The 20,388-nt window shown below is 43.7% G+C and overlaps 2 protein-coding genes across 2 annotated transcripts; both read left to right on the top strand.

Moving 5' to 3' along the window:
- Positions 1,220-6,335, top strand: LOC8083400 (AT-rich interactive domain-containing protein 2). The gene is made up of 2 exons (XM_002447434.2): positions 1,220-2,145; positions 4,918-6,335. The coding sequence occupies exons 1-2, from the start codon at positions 1,432-1,434 to the stop codon at positions 5,746-5,748; spliced, it is 1,545 nt and encodes a 514-aa protein (XP_002447479.1). The 5' UTR covers positions 1,220-1,431; the 3' UTR covers positions 5,749-6,335.
- LOC110436303 (uncharacterized mitochondrial protein AtMg00810-like) lies at positions 10,800-11,702 on the top strand. The gene is made up of 2 exons (XM_021462996.1): positions 10,800-11,219; positions 11,388-11,702. The coding sequence occupies exons 1-2, from the start codon at positions 10,800-10,802 to the stop codon at positions 11,700-11,702; spliced, it is 735 nt and encodes a 244-aa protein (XP_021318671.1).

The following is a 20,388-nucleotide window of genomic DNA, read 5'->3' as shown; positions in this document are numbered from 1 at the left end:
GCTGAGCCCGCGCCCCCTGTGATCGTGGTTAATTTGCTTTGTTCTTTGCGTTTTTTATAGCTCTGATTTGGGTATCCCTTTTTATGGTACCCAACAAATAGTATTAAAATAATACTACATTTAGAAAATATAATAATATTTATAGTATTATTGTATAATATTACACTACTATTAATAATACTATTTTAAAAAGTTCTAATACTAGCATTATAGTATTAGAAATTTTAATGATAGTATTATATTATTAAAATTTTTAATGAAGGTATTATAGTATATTTGTTGTAAAACTTTTTGTTGATGTAAATTATTTGTTGCTGTGAATTTTTACTTTAATTTATTTTTGTTGATGGAAATTAGTTTACATAATTATAATTTCATCCTGATCCAAATATTTCTTGTTGATGTAAACTCACCTTATAAGTTGGTGTGACAATGCTAATAAATTAAAGTAATTGATGGAAATTAGTTTACATAATTATAATTTCATGATACACGTCTAACTTACGGTCATCATTGTCAAACCAACTTATAGAGTGAGTTAAACCATATTCGGACCAGGATGACACCACCAACCAAATTTATAGACATGCGGTGATCACCATAAAAGTTTAGGAACCTAGATGACACCCTTTGCCAAGTTTAATGATCTGCGATGATCATCTTAAAAGTTTAAGGACCTGAATGACACCCTCTACCAAGTTTAGGGACCCATAAATATCACTTTAAAAAATTGAGGGACCTAGATGATACCTTGAGCCAAGTCAAGGGATCGCTAGTGAATTTTACTCTTTCGTGTGGATAGAAACTACTAGCATTAGACCATCCTTAGTAGAAGTTTTGTGACCTAGTTTCCAATACACCGATATTTTAGAAACAGTGCACAAAAATTTTATCTCTATGAAACTCTCTCTATTCACATAAAACTATTATCATCTCTTTTTATTAATATGGTGCCACATCAATATATTTTATGTCTATAAAACTTTAATGAAACTCTGTTAAGAGTAGCCTTAGGACCACCTCTGCTCAGATTATTTTAATTTTATCGGATGTTTTCGAGGGGACGTTGGGACCGCTTTGTTCAAAACATTTTCAAGTGGCCACTTAACTTTCTTCAATTTTTTATTTAAAAAATGTGGCAATTGAAGATATTTTTATTACTCAACCCACAACCCCATCTAATAATCCCAACAAAGCCATCACAGGCCCCCATAAAATCCTCGCTATCCTATGCATTGGACGGAACATAGACCTTCAAATTTCATTCGAAAACAAGAAGGTTGAAAAGAGAAAAAAAACATAAATCCACACTAAACGTTCTATCCATTCTCAAACCACAACCAAAAAAAAAAAACAAAAGAAAAAAAGAGAGAGGAGAGAATATGCGCCACCGCGGCCAACCGTCGTGACCTCGCCGGCGGTCACAGGTCCATGGACTCCGCCGCCGCCGTCCTCGCCATACTTAGCAAGCTGCAGTCCCTGGGCTTCTGTGCTGATCTCCGGATCCCCGACGCCGCCGCGGCCTCCGACCCCTCGGAGGCGTTCGACGCCGTCCTCGCCACATTCCTCCGCGAGGCCTACACCGGCGGCCGCGAGGCGCGGCCTATCCCGGTGGCGCTTGGAGATGGCCGGTGCGTCGACCTCCTCCGCCTCTTCCTCGCCGTCCGCGCCGCGGGGGGCTACGCCGGCGTGCCCAACTCACCAGGCGGCTGGGCCGCCGCCGCCGAGTCTGCCGGCGTTGACTCCGCCCTCGCGGCGCCTGTCAAGCTGGTCTACGCCAAGTACCTTGGCGTCCTAGACCGCTGGATCCAGAGGCTTGTGGAAGCGCACGGGCCCTTCTTGGATGTCGACATGAGGAAGAGGCAAGAGCTGTTCTTTGGTGCCAATGGTGTGGAGGAAGAAGAAGAAGAAGGGCTCTTGAACTGCAACGGGAGGGAGCAGCGGCATGTGATGTTGAAGCGGAAGAGGGGGGACGTGGTTGGGATGCTGGGTTGGGTGAGGGAGATAGCTGAGAAGGCTGGCAATGGTGTTGCTGTGGCTGCTGGGACCTCGGATCTGTACTTCTCAATGGCATTGGCGGTCAGGGAGATGGTTACCGGGAAGAGGGCTCGCCGAGCAAGCATGTTGAATGGCTCACTTTTTCAGGTGATTTCAATACCATTGAGGAGTTTGTTGGCCAAACATTTTACAGTTTGATGATGTCTCATTGCATTCGAATAAGAAGTACTCAACTCAGCATCTGTTTTTTCTTACCATGAACCAGTAACATTGTTCAAGTACTTCATCAAATATGTATTACTAATGCTTGAAAGAACAATGGGGTAGTGCATGCATCTGATCATGTGGCAAGTTTAAATGGTTAAGGGTATGTTTTGAAATATTTAAGTTTTGATGCTTTGTGGCTAAAATACTTGTCAGTTCACGAGAAAGTCCTCTGGTGTCATGTTCAGATGTTCTTCTGTTTTTGGATATTTGGCCACAACTATCAACTTCTATTATTCAATGGTCGTCTTACACTCTTACTAGTATGAGTCATTGCTGTGTTCAGAAGATTTTTTCATTTCGCATTGTTGACCTTCGTTCCATGATAAAGCCTTTGTGATGTAGAGGTGTAGATCGACTCTCATGTCCACTCTTGATTTTGTTACTTCACAAATGTGAATAGGATTATCAAAAGACATGTGCACGGAGGAACTTCCTGGCAGACATTACAATGTAGAAACTGATTCTGAGGGCCTTAACTGTGTTTGACATTACAATTTAGTCAAGGAATCACTAAGGCAGCCAGGTGGCTTGTCGAGTGCCTGGGGCACTCGGCAAAGCCACATTTGCACTCAGCAAAGGCTTTGCCGAGTGCCACACTTGGCAAAGGGGTCTTGGCAGAGCCCTATTCGGCAAATGGCTCCTTGCCGAGTGTCGGATGTCGGCAAAGACTTCTGTGTTACCTGGTTATTGCCATTATTGGCTCCATTGATTATTCATAATCGGGTCAATTCATTCTCATAATGAATATGCAGTACTAGATAATTTCTACCTTGTTGGTAAGATTTATAATCTTTTGTAGTCTTGAAGAAACCAAGATAATAACCACACTTGGATTCTGGGACTATGCCTATAACTAGAGCTTGCTCGTTTCCCCTTTGCATATCCTTTTTGAGAAAAGAAAAAACAATAGAGTTTTCACTAAAGGTGCATGGGCTTCCGGTTTAGTCCTAGATTTGAGTGTGTAGGAATGATAATTGTTAAACAACCTCCCTGATAACATGTCATTGACATGATTCCAGCTTTTCTCTTCTATAACAATTCCTTTCTAGACTACACTGTGTGGATACATGTACAATCTTCAGAATTATGAACCCTACACTATTTAGCATGTGACAGACCCCCAATTCAAGACCTGTTATGTCATGTGGGGCCGCTTGTACACTAGATGTCGGCAGGCCCAGGATGTGCGTCGCGCGAGAGAACGTGCAGAGCATGCGGCAGCAGATCACGCCGAGCCATCAAGTGGCTAGGTTAGGAAATAGATGATTGCGTTCCTTAGATTGAGGAGCAATTAGCTCCAGTGGGGGTGGGCCTTTGGCTATATATTTCCCTGTAATCGGCACATTGTGGTTTTATATTATCTCCAAACTCTTCTTCCCCATCTGACCAAGCTAGGCGCAGAGGGGTAAAACCTTGCCCTAAGCCACGGATCGCGACTATGAACTACGTAGTTGAGGTCCAGCTACCCGAGGGTTTGAGGCCCTTGACATGTTATTTATGCTGTCTAATATGTAGTTTCACATACCTTTTTCCTTAAATTGTGTATTTCCTTAGTTTTACTCCCTTTAGGCCACTTTGTTTTCCAGGAACAAAACTGTTGGTTCCAAATATCTCAACACCACCAGTACCTAATTGCTATTCATTTAGCGATCTTGCTCTTCTTAGCAATTTCTATACTTGTTTCTAGAGCTGTGAAAAGTGAAAAGGTAACACCATGTAGCAGAGGGCAAAACCTGTTGTAGGCCTTGTGTTGTAGTACTCAACATTAATTATTCATTAGATCCCAATATCTTTAAGAAAGTAAGAATTAACATTCACTCCCTAATGTCTAATAGCCATTATGTAAGACATAATAGAAAAATCTGAAATAAAGAGGAACTTAATTTACATCTGTTGGTTGAAATCAGGTATTCTTTTGCCGTCCTTGTATTTGTGAAATTTAATGATCTGATTAGTGATTTAGTTCTTGGTAGATAAACATGAAAATAAATGTGGATTATGGAAGCTTATAATCCCACCCGATCGAGTCATAAAGCTTTTATGGTTCAATTGGCAAAAGGTACTGTAGTGGTTTCTTAGGCTGTCAACAGATTTACCAAATTAGCTGTTAAACAGATGATGGAAACCACTGCTTTTTCTTAATCCTGGCCCACATAAACCTCCATAAAATGGTTGCTTATCAGATATCTTCAAAATGCTATTCATGGGAAATCATAGTTATGAAATGCATGCACAAAAATCTCTGTTTTTTATTTTATTGTCACATGCCGAAATTCCTTTGCTTTCAGGGTGGTTCTAGCTTTACAAAGAAAACCCGCTTGCTACAGGCAGTTCTGGTTTTTAGTTTTCGACCAATTTCTGCATTTCAGTAGAAAGGTTTACCATGAATTTTTTTTTATCTATGATCATCATTTTCGCAACTTCCAGGCATTGGGGGTCTCAGACTTGACATGTATACTCTGTTGTAACCCATCTTAATTTTTATTATTCTTTTAGTACCATCTGTGGTTTTAGATCCACCTTCATCATTTTTTTATGATACTGTTCACTGTACATTGTTTTTATTAACATACCTTCTTCTCTTTGTAATTCTTTAGAAACTTTTATATTGCTTACTGAGTGAAACTGACTCTTCTTTCTCTTTCAACTCAGGAAATATTCCCAATGGCTTGCAATTGCTGTACAAGTCCTACCAGTGTTGGAATTTGTTCAAAAGCAAAGTTACTGAATGGTTCTTTAGTGTTCACAGAACAGGAGAACAACTTGGCTGGAGAAGGGAAACATGGGACTAGGACTCATAATTCTTCTAATGGTTGGCTTTTTACAAGCCACCAGAAGAATGAAATACCAGTTGGTCCAGACTATCAAGTACACGTGCCACAATGGACTGGAGAGGTGCCTGTAAATTATGATGATCCAGAAACACTGAAATGGTTGGGAACAAAGGTCTGGCCTCCAGAAAATGAAAGCTGTAAAACATTGTTTTGTGGTGATCCTATTGGCAAAGGTAGAGAAGTTGTTTGTGGTTGCCACTATCCTGGATCAGTGGAATGTGTTCGGTTTCATGTAGCAGAACGGAGACTTAAGTTAAAACGTGAACTTGGTGTGGCTTTCTATGCATGGGGATTCAATCGCATGGGTGAGGAGATTGCACTTTCTTGGACAGATGAAGAGGAGGCAAGTTTCAAGGCTGCAGCACAACATAGTGCTGCATCTTCTGGCAGGAATTTCTGGAACCGCCTCCACTTATTTTTTCAATTCAAGGGGAGGAAAGAACTGGTGAGCTATTATTTTAATTGTTTTCTGCTTAGGAGGAGGTGCTACCAAAACAGGATCACTCCAAAGAACATAGACAGTGATGATGATGAAGAAACAGAATTTAGATTCCTAGGGAATCGACTTGGTCACTTTGCAGCTAAGTATCACAGTACCAAGCACACCATCTGCATTGAAAATACACACACTATGGATCTAGACGAGTAGTAGTTGATTGTATCTTATGAAGCTGATTGAGGTCTGCAAATAGTTCAATTGGGAGATTGAGCTGATGATATTCCTCTCAGTGATTAGTTACGTTGCTGACAGTGCACACGAGTTTCGAGAAGCCAAGCATGCAAACAATTACTTACTGCTGCATAGATGGATTGTAGGCTAATCCACGTTCAAATTTGATACTCAAGTTCTGCGAGGTGATACTGGTCATTGAGCACTTACATGGATGCACATCCAGAATGTGAGAAATGCAATGATTTGACAGTGTCATGGTTCCTTGAAGATATTATGTGTATCAGCACTTTTCGAGTTTTTGTAGCTTCCTTTTTCCCTCTGTGAATCATTAACAGGATCCTTATCCAGTAAGTATACTTGTTGGTTTCACGCTCTAGGCTCCTGTTGTTGTAGTTCTCCGAAGTGGGATGGAGCAGATGTAGATGTTAGTGTTCTGAAAGTAGTGCTGTTCATTGTAGACTCTGCTTGTCTTTCAGAAACTTATGTGAAGCTTTCTTTTGTAACCAGTCGAATATCAGGCCAGCAATCTGATCTTTGTAATTTTTCATATGAATGTTGTGGTACACGTGTTGACTCAGTGACATAGCCTATGTTAGACTGTTAGTCTAGAAGAGAAGACAAGGAAACAGACATGTTTTTTTATGTGACCAGAAGGGATACTTCTGATGGATAAGTCTTTGTGTTGGCTGGTGGTTGTACCCAGCACATGGTCCTTGTGTCCTTTGTAAACTGCATCCTTGACTGCTTTTAGAACAACAGTTAGTATTTGTAGGACAACATCATTTACTGCTTTTAGGACAACAGTTAGCATTTGTAGGACAGCATCTTAGACTAGCATCTTGGCATATGCGCATCTTGGCATATGCTGTCTGGTTAGTAGTCTGATAAATATGTATCCCCAACCCCTTAGGTTGGCGTAGCATTGTGTGAGAAATAAACCCAGAAAATTGCTTTAACTCTGTGTGCTATCCTCTCGATTAGAGTAAGGATCTTGCTCACACCTAGAGCAAGGATCCAACGACTGATAAGTGAAGTGGTATTAAAGCTGTACTATTCTGTAGCATAAGCATTTCCTACTCAATCCCTTCTCCAGTCAAGCTCCTTGCCTCGCAGCAACTCTTCCGGCTGCCTCTGCTCTCCGCGTAGCAGCGCGCCATGGCTACAGAAGGGCAGTCTCAGCACTCGGGCACCTCGAGCGCGCGGCGTCGGCAGAAGACCGACCTCGCTGCAGCAAAGGAGCGCAGGCGAGCAGCGGCAGCGACCGTAGCAGCAGCAGCGAGGGCGTCAAGGCTGGCCCAAGCGGAGCTGGTAGCAGCCAGAGCGGAGGTGGAGGCAGCTGTAGATGCAGCGCGTGCAGCGACAGCGGAGGTTGAGGACCTGCGCAGCAGTCACAGCAGCTCCATCACTGCTGATGACAGTGCTGACCTAGACCTAGAGCTGCTGGAGAGAGATGTAGCGTGCCGGCGAGCGGCGCAGTGGGCAGCTGCGCACGCCCACGAGCGTGGCCGCAGTCTAGACAGGCACGGAGGCGCTGGCAGCGCTCGTGAAGGAGGCGCGCATGGCAACAGCGGTGGACAGGTCGAGGAAGAGCATGGCCTTCGCAGGCCGCATGGCTCTCTCCCCGGACCGGTACCGTGGCTACCACGGGTACCAGGCTGTTGTCAGGGATGTTGGCCCTGGTGGTGGGTAGCCTATCCTCACCAAGACCAACTATGTTGAGTGGGCTGCGGCGATGAAGGTGAGACTTCAGGTGCTGCACATGTGGGAGGTAGTCCGGTACGACGACGTCAACTTCGACCAGGATCGACAGGCACCGAATACCCTCATCGCTGCAGTCCCGACCGAGATGCAGTTCTCGCTTACCAGCAAGCGGACTACCAAGGAAGCTTGGAACGCCATTGCTACAACACGCATCGGCAGCGATCGCGCCCGCAAGTCCATATTGCAGCAACTCTGCAAGGAGTAGGAGAACCTGGCCTTCAAGCCAGGTGAGGACGTTGATGATTTTGCTCTCTGTCTCAACACTTTGTTGTAGAAAATGGTGTAGTTTGGCGATGACACCTATAGCAAGGAGAGAGCTGTCGAGAAGCTCTACCGCTACGTCCCTGAGAAGTACAGGCAGATGGCTCACTTAATCGAGTCTCTGCTAGACCTCTCCATGATGTCGATCGAGGAGGCAAGAGGTCACCTCAAGGTCATCGACAGTGACGAGCCGCAACCCTCCTCGGGGACCAAGCTCCTTCTCACCCAGGAGTAGTTGGGCTGCCACGCAAGGTGACAAGAAGAGGGAGACTTCTTCTTCTGCAGCAGCTGGCCGCAAGCGTGGCAAGCGCGGCAAGTCACGCAAAGGCGCCCAGGCCGGGGCGCACCAAGGGAGGCGCCCGTGGAGGTGTCTAGGGCGGCGCCGCCAAAAAACCTAAGCCGGCACAAGATGACGGCTGCCACAACTATGGTCGTGCTAGCCATTGGGCTAAGGACAACAGGAAGCCACGACACGCCCAGGCCTACGTCGCGCAGGCGGAGGAGGAGGAACATCCAGCTCTGTTCATGGCACATGCTATCACCGAGCCACCCCCAACAGCACCGGTTGCAGCGGCTCTTCTCTACCTCGACGAGCCCAAGGCACACACCCTCCTCGCAGTAGGTCCGGCGGCGGCAACAAGATCGATGGGTGGTGCCTCGACACCGACACCACCCACCACATGACAGGCCGGCGCGAGTTCTTCTCCGAGCCCGACTCCGACGTTTGAGGCTCTGTCAAGTTCGGGGACGCCTCCGCCATAGAGATCAAGGGCGCCGGCTCTGTCATCTTCGTCACCAAGAACGGCGAGCATCGACTGCTAACCGGCGTCTACTACATCCCTGCGTTGAGGAACTCCATCATCAGCTTGGGACAGCTGGATGAGAAAGGCTCGTGCGTAGAGATCAAGGACGGCGTGCTTTGCATTTGGGATCCTCGTCACCGACTTCTTGCCAAGGTGAATAGGAGGAGCAACTGCCTCTACGTTCTTCACGCATAGGTGCCGCAACCCTTTTGTCTTGCAACTCGGTGGGACGATGAAGCCTGGCGGTGGCACGAGCGCTTTGGGCACCTCAACTTCGAGGCCCTGAAGTAGCTCGGCAACAAGGAGATGGTGCAGGGCATGTCGTGCAACGACCACGTGGAGCAGTTCTGCGACACCTGTGTCCACACCAGGCAGCGACGGATGTCCTTTCCCTGCCAAGCAAGCTTCCGCACCAAGGAGAAGCTGGAGCTTGTGCACAGCGACCTTTGCGGCCCCGTGACACCGGCTACACTTGGAGGATGACGCTACTTCCTCCTCCTCATCAACGACACATCCCGCTACATGTGGGTTGTCCTTCTCGACACCAAGGGGGCAGCTACGGATGCCATCAAGCACCACCAAGCTGCCACGGAGGAGGAGTGCGGCCGCAAGCTTCAGGTGCTGCACACGGACAACGACGGCGAGTTCACAGCGGCTGAGTTCACGACGCACTGCGCCGACAAGGGGATCTAGCGCCACTTCACCACACCGTGCACCCCGCAGCAGAACAGTGTCGTCAAGCGCCGCAACCTAATGGTGGTCGCCACCACCCACGCTCTCCTCAAGTAGATAGGGATGCCGGTGATCTACTGGGGAGAGGCAGTGATGACCGCCGTCCATCTCCTCAACGGCTCGCCCACCAAGGCGCTTCATGGCATGACGCCGATGCTTGGCACGAGCGCAAGCCGATGGTGAGCCACCTCCACATCTTTGGCTGTCTAGCATTTGCCAAAGAGCTCACTCATGTCGGCAAGCTTGACGATCGGAGCACAACAAGAGTGTTCATCGGCTACGTAGAGGGCACTAAGGCCTACCACATCCTCGACCCTACGACACAGCGTGTCCGCATTTCCTAGGACGTCATGTTCGACGAAGGGCGAGACTGGACTTGGGACAAGGCGGTGGATGATGGCTCGGCTTCCACCCTCAGGGCCTTCATCATCGACTACGTCCACCTAGAGGGAGCCGGGGAGCTAGCAGCTCGTCTTCACCGAGCTCGCCCTCCTCGGCACCCGGCTCGCCATCAGCTTCGGCGAGCCCACCGCCGCCTTCACCACCAGTGAGTCCAACACCACCGGCTACACCACGCGCTCCTGCACTGGCTCCCCACTCTCTTGCACCAGCGCCGGCATCTCCAAGGTTAGCACCAGTAGCTTTAGCCTGTCAGCGTTCGGTGGAGTTCGCCACTCCGCTGTTCGGCGACGAGGACCGCGTCGATGTCTACCATGATGACGAGCCTCTACGTTACCGCACCATGGACAACATCGTAACTAACCTATCCTTGGGTTAGCGGTACACGACTTCGAGACAGAGCTGCACCTGGCACACGAGGACGGTGAGCATCGCTTCTTCGCTGAGGCAGAGGGAGACGCGACATGGCGTGTCGCGATGCAGCAGGAGATGGACGCGGTCGAGTAGAACCACACTTGGGAGCTCGCTGATCTCCCTTGCGGTCATCGCGCGATCACCCTTAAGTGGGTGTTCAAGCTAAAGAGGGATCAAGTCGGTGCCATCATCAAGCACAAGGCTCGTTTGGTGGCACGAGGCTTCGTGCAGCAAGAGGGGGTCGACTTCGACAACGCCTTCGCCCCCGTAGCACGGATGGAGTCCGTGTGACATCTCCTTGCGCTAGCTGCCCAAGAGGGCTAGCGTGTCCATCATATGGATGTCAAGTAAGCGTTCCTTAACGACGACTTGAAGGAGGAGGTCTACGTGCACCAGCCGTTGGGATTTGTGATTCCCGGCAAGGAAGGCAAGGTGCTTCATCTGTGCAAGGCCCTCTATGGCTTGCGGCAGGCACCGAGGGCGTGGAATGCCAAACTGGATTCCACGCTGAAGGGGATGGGCTTCGAGCAAAGCCCGCACGAGGCAGCCATCTACCAACAGGGCATTGGAAGAAAGGCCCTACTAGTGGGTGTCTACGTCGACGATCTTGTGATCACCAGCACCGAGGAGGTGGAGATCGAATAGTTCAAGGAGAAGATGAGGGCGACCTTCCAGATGAGCGACTTGGGCCCTCTATCCTTCTACCTGGGGATCGAGGTCCACCAGGACAGCTCCGGCACCTCTCTCCGTCAGACAGCCTACACCAAGTGCATTGTGGAGGTGGGCGGTCTCACTGGCTGCAACCCAGCCCACACTACTATGGAGGAGAGGCTAAGTCGGGAGAGTACAGAGGAAGAGGTGGATGTGACGCAGTACCAGCGCATTGTGGGCAGCCTTCGCTACCTTGTCCACACGCGACCTTACTTGGCGTTCGCCGTCGGCTACGTCAGCCGGTTCATGCAGCGACCAACGATGGAGCACCAGCAGGCCGTGAAGAGGATCTTCCGCTACGTCGTAGGCACCGTTCGACTATGGTTTGCACTATCTGAGGTGTCCTGGTGTGGCACATTTCATCAGGTATAGTGACAGCGACCACACCAGCAACATCGACACGAGCAAGAGCACCAGCGGGCACTCTTCTTCCTCGGCAAGTGTCCGATCAGCTGACAGTCGGTCAAGCAGTAGGTGGTGGCTCTGTCCAGCTGCGAGGCAGAGTACATCGCAGCCACTACCGCTTCTACTCAGGCTCTATGGCTGGCTCGACTGCTCGGCGATCTCCTTGGCAGAGACGCAGAGGCAGTGGAGCTCAGGGTGGACAGCAAGTCTGCCTTGGCCTTGGCAAAGAATCCAGTCTTCCATGAGCGCAGCAAGCACATCCGGATGAGGCACCACTTCATCATGAGCTGCTTGGAGGAAGGGAGCGTTCGGGCCAACTACATTAACACCCAAGACCAGCTCGCCGACTTCCTGACCAAGTCCCTTGGGCGAATCAAGTTCCAGGAACTTCGCGCCAGGATCGGGATGGCTCATATACCTCACAAGGAGCCACACAAGACTTAGGGGTAGAGTGATGGATAAGTCTTTGTGTTGGCTAGTGGTTGTGGGCTGCAATACGCAGCACATGGTCTTTGTGTCCTTTGTAAACAACATCCTTAACTGCTTTTAGGACATCTGTAGGACAATATAATTGACTGCTTTTAGGACAACAGTTAGCATCTGTACGACAACATTTTAGACTAGCATCTTGGCATATGTTGGCTGGTTAGCAGCCCTATAAATATGTATCTCCAACCCCTCAGGTTGGCATAGCATTGTGTGGGAATATAAACCTAGAAAATTGCCTCAACTCTGTGTGCTATCCTCTCGATAAAAGTAAAGATCCTCACAGGATCCAGCGACATGATGACTGATGAGCTCGTTGATTTCACACCATTTCGGTATCGACTCATCATCGACTGGGTCCAAATTTTCGATACAGTTTTTGACTAGTTGGCTGACTGCACGTCAGACGGTCCAACATGCATATTACAGTACTCGCATAAATAAATACGTCTATGCTACATGACTTTAATTACCGTACCTAATGAAAACCATCAATACCATAAGCACGGATGGAATGATCTGAGTTCCGTAATTTCAGTGCGTTTGCTAGATTTGTTTTCTTCTTTCAGATCTTATTAATTAGTTGCCATGCTGATTCGGATATTGTTCTTTTTAGATTGTGCACAAGAAATTGCACTTTGTACTGATGTATGCATATTACTTGGTTGTACATATTTGTGATGTATACATTTCTTATTTTTCTTGGTTGTGCATATCAATCTAAATGCCCATGTCTCGGATTATTACATCATTGATGAAACAATGATCAATAACTCTTTCAATCAGCAAAGAAAATGATGGGCACGGATGAATTATTATTCAATTAGTACAGATTTAAATACAATAGTACTTCCTCAGTATAGACTTTAGAAGTCGTTTTGTACAAGGTTTAGGTCAAACATTGAGAATATAAATAATTAATAACTTTTTAAATTATTGAGTTTGTAAATATAAAAATTATATGAATAGATTTGTCTTTAAAAATACTTTCATAAAAGTATACGTACATCATTTTTAAAAAATATTTTTATAAAAATAAGATGTCAAAATTATATTTTGGAGACCATGTCGCTGTCCTAAACGACTTCTAGCTAAATTCTATACGGAGAGAGTAGACACTAGCATGCCAAAAGCAACACACACACACACACAACTCTAGCTACAGACATATAACTACAATCTTAATGGTGAACTATTGATGAACTGATGATTCTTCTCCTAGGACGGTGGCAAATTAATTAACGGCAAAAGCGGCAGTAACAATAGCCCTTGATCCCGCCTTTCACACACTTGTCTTCCATAACTTTGGCTGCGATTAATTTTGCCTCCATCCAGCACTCGGTCGTGCACATCCATCCCTTACAGAATGGCATTATAGGATATGTATGGCCACACTCTGCAAAAAAAAAAAGAGTTAAACACATGTATGCATACCCATAATGTATGTAATCAGCTACCATATCTTGGCGTGAAAATGCCAAAAAAAAAGTTCTTGTCTGGAGGAAATGATTAGAAGAGCTTTTTTTTGTTCAGTCTTAATTAAAAAGTCTGAAGACTAAACACAAATGAAGATAAAAAGGTAAAGAAACAAAAAAAATACAAATTGATCTTTGTTAGATTACAACTGAACTAAAAAAACTAGAACATAAAAGAAAAGATAGATGTAAAGGAACACAAACCGGCTAGAGCATGATTTGTGTGCACAACGAGCATGAAAAGAATACAGCAGATAATGCAATTCTTAGTATTCATTGTCTGCGATATATGAAAAATTATCACACAGAGGAGGTACAAATGAGCGCATATATATATTTATAGATGGCCATTGTCTGTTGATCATGAGAGAAAATGGGATCAACGATGACCGTTTCTTTTTACCAGGATAATGACGAGTGAGAGAATAAATTCCCATAGGTGGTTAATTAGTTACTACCGTTTTGTTCTCCCAGCAAAGCACCACGAAATCCCCTCACATCATGGGCATGTCTGCTCGTTGAGATCCGGTGGCATTGACTAGATGCATGCAAGCAGTCAAACATGCCAATTTTTGCTCTCCCTATATGCATGCATACTTTGACTGAGTACCTCAAATTTAGCCTCTTCTATTACTTACTAACTATTATTTATTTCAGTATAATATAATCTGTTGTTGTGCACAACATGGATATACATTTATTTTGGTTAGATTGAATGACAAACTGTCAAAAATTTCAGTTTATAAGAGCACTCTCAATGCTAGAAACTACATGTAGTTTCTATATGTATTAATTTTTATAAACACTATATATAGAAATTATGGTCCCAATGCATAGTTTCTATAGAATATTTTTTTATCCAATCACATTCATTCTCTCTCCATTCTTAGCCAATCATATCACTTTATGTCTTGAATTTTGTGTAGACATGGTTTCTAACTTTAGACCCAGTTTATATGTTTTTTGCTCTCGCTCTCTTCAATAACTCTCTTGCCACATTAGCCAAATGCTTAGGTGGCACTACAATTAATGTGTATAGAAACTATGATGGTTTCTGCATTGAGAGTGCCCTAACGGCTGATCTCTAGGTCCTAATAATAATAAATTTTATTTATAATTAAAACTACATCAACAACTTAGTGGAGGAAATATTTATTTATTATGGAAGGACCAAGGTTTTAAGAACCTATATTACTATATTTATTCTTTATTATTTTTATATTTATAAGAAAAAACGAGAGGTACTTATAAAAGAAAATAAGTCACGAAATAGACAACACCGGATGGAAATAAAAAAGGAATAAGGTAGTGTTTGGTGAAGTGTATATAGATGAATGGGATGGATCATCCTGGATAGATGGATTATGCATCGGTTGGTCTTTTTTGGCGCATAAGGTTATGCAACATCGAGAAGGTAGGCATATGGATGCTTTGGGCTTGTATGGAATCGTTGAGTCCGGCAACCAAACAGTGGGACATGTGGCTATCCAAGATGCACATATACACGGACGGTTTGATTCGAGAAACCAAGCGTTGCCCAAATTTCACTAGCGGACCTTAAATTTATTCTAATTTCTCGTCTAGATTCAGGTACTTGTAAATTGCACGTTCAACTCTCTAAACCTATATAGAGTTCTCATTCTAGTCGTGATACTTATAAATTGCATGTTTAGATCCCTGAACTTATCGCAAGTTCTCATCCTAGACTCGGTACTTGCTAATTATACACTCAGCTACCTAAAGTTACATTATTGTACCATTCTGGTCCATTCAACCCCAAACCTTACCGTCCTTGTCCTCGCCACGCTACACACATGCTTGCCTCACCCGTTCAGGCACAGGGTACAACCCCGTGCTCACCCTACCACCCCACATCTGCCTATGTTGCATCATCAGAGTGATCAATTACACACCCATGTTGCCACACTAGGACCTAGCATGCGTGCCCGTGTTGCCACGCCGTACGCAATACATGTTACCCTATCGTGTCATAGTGACAGACTTGTCCTTGCCAAGAAAGGCAAGGAAGTCTTGAAGGGTGCCAAAATGGTACGAGGAGATGTTGAGAATGAGAACAAGCATGAGATCTTGCATGACAGGGGTCAAGAATTAAAGGAAGGTGGAGTGTGATAGTGACAGTGGTGATCTCGATTCGAACTACCACAAGGCAGGGACATGGGCACAAAGAGGTGGGGGATCGAGTCAAGTGGAACTGAGGAGGGCCACATGGTGAAGGCTTGAGCGGGAGGTGCGATCGTGTAAGTACGACATAGGCAAGCAAGTGGCATGGTAGGATTTAGAAAGCTATCTCTACACATCTCACCTTTCGAAGCCCCCACAGGTCCTACAAATCCAGTTATGCATGGTGTGGGGTGGGAGGGGAGGAATTAGATTAGGAATGTACAATAATATAAGTTTAGGTAGACAAGTATATACTTTGTAAGTACCTTGACCGGAATGAGAACTTGAGACAAGTTCAGGGAGCGAGCTAAATGTGTAAGTTTAGGGAACAGTTGGTGAAATTTGGAAGTACTGCAACCAAGATTGGAACTCGGGACAAGTTTGAGTCCAATGTGCAATTTATAAGTATTGAGATCTAGATGGAACTCAGAAAAACTTCAAGGACCGCCAATGAAATTTACTAAAGAAAAGAAGTCACGAAAAATACGAAACACTAAGAGCTTGAGAGGTATGGAATAGACTACAGGGAACACCTCAAGCGAGATAGGAAATAGAAACCGAAACGAAAAAGAAAAGGAACACAGAGGATACTAACTAATATGTTGTTTGATTTGAGGAATAAGTTAGACTGGACGAAAATTTGAAGGCAAAAAATTTGGATTCTTAATTAATATATTATTTTTTGCGAAAACTTTAATTAATATATTAAGTATATACAAATATGTCATGTTTTAGAAAAAAAAAAATTTTAAATCTGATAGAGTTGTTTCAATAAGAAATTGTATTAGAGCATGTACATGTTTAACGGGGCTTATCTCAACCATTAAATAATATCTTCGAGATTTGTGCCCTCCTTTCCCTTGTATTCTGTTTGTGTTCTTTTTTTTCTTTCTCAATGTATTTCAGTGAAGGACAGCAGCACCCACCTCGGACCCCACACATGTGCTGCCTCTCTTCTCTCACGCTCTCACACGACATGCACAGTACAACAGTTTTCAGTTTTTTCCAAGCACGTTGAGTTTTCAAGGTGTTTGGTTAGAGGTGTTAGAGTTTAATGGATACTATACTATTTTTATTTTATTTGGTAATTAATGTTTAAATATAAATTAATTAAGTTTAAAAAATTCGTCTTGTAAAATTATTCTTTAGCTATGTTTTTAGTTTTATAAATAATTAATATTTAGTATTGTATATATATGTTCAAATATTTGATGCGATATGTGTTAAAAAACAGGAGCAGAGCAACCAAATAGAACCGGACGCAGAGGCCCTGTACATCACGAACGTGAGGACATGCCCTCATCGGGCACTATTCCGATTTCTTTTAATGGTTAGGCCTTGTTTAGTTAACTCTAAAATTCAAAAAAAATTTAAAATTTATTTGTCACATCAAATATTGCGGCACATATAAAAAACATAGTTCATAAAAAAAATTAGTTTTGATTAATGTTGCACTTTTGTTTGTATTAGCAAATATACCCGTGCGTTGCAACGAAGAAAAAAAATATTCAATACATCAAAATGCAAATGATGATAAAGAGTGCTACATCTCTATTTATGTTTTTTCTTTGTATAAAAATTAAGACCTCTAACTTTTTTTAGATAATCATGACATCTATAATATAAATTAAATTTGGTAATAATATGATGGTTATAGCAGACCCTCAGGAGGAGGCGGCGCATCCCAATGGCGACGAACTCCTCCATCTACATCACAGATGAAGATGAAAACAAGACTTCTTGGGGGTAACGCTTTTGATACTTACCCCTAGTTTATTCTCTTCCTCCGTTCCAACAATAGTTGAAGATTCAGTGACAATGGGTATGCAAGGCGAAATAGTAAGCCTAGGCAAATTACCCGATACCCATTACCTGTACCCGAATTACCCGGATCTAGATCAGAATTACCCGAACCCGAGGTACCCGATCCTAGATTCGGATAGCGATTTTTTATTACCTGAAATTAGTTTGGGTAATTCGGGTAATATCCCCCGGTACCCGAATTACCCAAATATTTGTCTATATCTTTGCATTTATCATGTGTTGTTAGTTAAATATTAGAACTTATCAATTTATTAGAACATAATTCTCTTTGTTTGAATAAGTGACAGTAATATATTATTCTCTACAAAATGCTATTGAAATTCTATACAAATTGCTGCTGAAATTATATATAAATTGCTATTGAAATTTTATATAGTGCGTTGTTTTTTGAAAATTCGGGTAAATCGGGAATACCCGAACCCGAATTATCGGGTACCCGAAATTGCGAGTAGTGTTTTTTCGGGACTAATATCGGGTAACAATTTTTATTACCCAAATTTTAAATTATCCGAATTACCCAACCCAAAAAATTCGGGTAACCCGAATGCCCAGGCTTACGAAATAGTTGAGCTCGTTGGGAACCCTGATGTCTGGAGATGTGCGCCAAGGATCCAAATATAATCTCTCGGGGCAGAGTTTAGCATTTTACTGGAGAGCAGAAAGAAAAGGCAATGATGGATGCGTAAGGGCTGTAGTAGAGTTGTAATATGATTCAGTGAAAAAAAATTGCAAGCAAGAGATACGCTTGAGATATGTATTTTTCATTGTTTTTGAACGTAACAGATTTGTAACGTATGCTCGTATCGCAGGTAGGCGGGGACTCAGCCTTGATTGCCTGGGCGCGGTGTGGCGACGTTGAGGGGCATCGTGACGCGGCACGGAGAGATCACCTGCCTGCAAGTCTAAGGCCCCAAAAACCAAAAACTTTACAAGATTCTCCATCACATCGAATCTTACGACACATGTATAGAGTATTAAATATAGATAAAAATAAAAACTAATTACATAGTTTGTCTGTAAATCGCGAGACGAATCTTTTAAGCCTAGTTACTCCATAATTAAACAATGTTTGTCAAATAAAAACAAAAGTGCTATAGTGTCAAAATCCAAAAAGTTTTTGCATCTAAACAAGCCCTAAATGGGCTGTTCCATTTCGTGGGCTTCCACCTGCCCGCCCGCAGAGAGATCACCAAGTGGGCCATTTGGTTCAGTTGCCGCCGCTGGCTGCAACGCTCGGTGTTTTTTTTTTATCTAGGACGATATATATTTGTCTCGCAAAAAGAGAATATAGACATATTTTAAATATAATTAGGAAGGCCAGACGAAAAACCCACCAGACCAAAAAAGAGGCTGAAATTTTGCCTCTTTATTATTAGATATAGATTAATTATGGACTAACTAGACTCAAAAGATCCGTCTTGTAAATTACAAATAAACTATGTAATTAGTTATTTTTAATCTATATTTAATGTTCCATGTATAGGTCACAAGATTTCTGTAATGAAAATCTTAAAAATCTTTGGAAACCAAGCTAGAGAGTAGAATGGAGAAGGAAGAGAGATGTTGACGAAGGTAGGGTACATTGAGAACTGCAGACAGAGGAAAGAAAAAAGCGGAGGGAAAGACAGAGAACGTGAGACGTATACATATACGTAGCTACAATGTACTACAAGATTAAGGTCTTGTTTACTTCGATCTAAAAACTTAAATTTTTTTAAGATTCTTTGTCACATCAAATCTTTAGACGCATGCATGAAGTATTAAATATAGACGAAAATAAAAACTATTACACAGTTTGGTCGAAATTTACGAGACAAATCTTTTGAGTATAATTAGTCCATGATTGGACAATAATTACCATAAACAAACGAAAGTGCTACAATGTCATAAAATTTTTTCCTTCACCAACTAAACATGCCCTAAAAAAGAATTATAGGAAAAAAACTGTCACAGTCAGTTACATATCTCGAGGTTGAGATGGATGGCTCGATAGAACCTGCTGAGCAGGTAGGCAGTTCAGTTCCAAAATTTTAGGTTTTTAGGTACTGTGATAATTTTCGTTTTTATTTGACAAATATTATTTAATCACATAGACTAAGTTCAAAAGATTCATATTACGATTTACAGACAAAGTATGTAATTAGTTTTTTTTATTATATTTAACCAGCAAACATGCCCGTGCGTTGCACGGGAGAAAAAATCATCAAATGTTTATGAAGACAGTGATCGAAATTATACATATCTATTTATGTTGCACAAAATTTTAGAGCTATAGTTTGTTTTAAAATAAGTATTACATCTACAATATATGTTAATGTTGGCAATAATATGATATTGTCCTCTGAATCCAATATCAAATTTAAAATATTTTTGATATATTTTCTCCAATTATAAATATTTACATGTAAACATATCAGAATTTTAATTAATTTCTTAATATTAATATATTGGTACAATAATCAGAAAAGCATATGTAGAGAAAACTTTCATGGAACAACGAACGGTTCCATAATAGATAAAATTGAACGTGAAAATTTTTCGGAATTATAGGCATGAACTATTAGTTTGTTGCTAAAATTAGACACACCACACGTAATGACACCACATAGAAAAAAATAAGAAATAGTTGCTTCTAAGCTTAGGAGAGAATACGTACGTGGCACCTCCTGCTCCACATCTTTCCTCTGCATATATCCAACGGTCCGTCATCCATTCACCCGCAGCCTTGCTCCACCACAAACGGCTCACTCCGCTTCCTCCCCAACTCCACTCGATTCGATTCAGAGGCCGGCTTCTGCTTCGCTTCCTCCCCCACTCCACACGCGTGGATTCAGAGGCAAGTGACCTCGGCGCCCCTTTTGCTAGCCCAACTGATTTCGTCCCCTGCTGGATCCGTCCCCTGATTCCTTCGTATATCCATCCCCACCCAAAGCAAGCAGCTCGAGTGAAGAAGAAACAAGCCATCCACCACGAAATCAGACTGCCATCGACGAGCGAACCAAGGGAGGGAGGGAGGCGGATGGCGCAGTGCCCGTGTTTCGGCTGGTCGGCGCAGGCGGCGGAGGCGGAGCGGTGTGAGTCACAGGACGCCCGCGCCAAGGCCGCGAAGCGGAGGTAACCTGCGTCTCATCAAAGTCACCAACCATCCTATCCTATCCTCCCGG

This window comes from Sorghum bicolor, chromosome 6 (genome assembly GCF_000003195.3).
Source record: "Sorghum bicolor cultivar BTx623 chromosome 6, Sorghum_bicolor_NCBIv3, whole genome shotgun sequence".
In the NCBI taxonomy this organism is placed as follows: domain Eukaryota; kingdom Viridiplantae; phylum Streptophyta; class Magnoliopsida; order Poales; family Poaceae; genus Sorghum; species Sorghum bicolor.
This window is presented reverse-complemented; position numbering and strand designations above follow the sequence as displayed.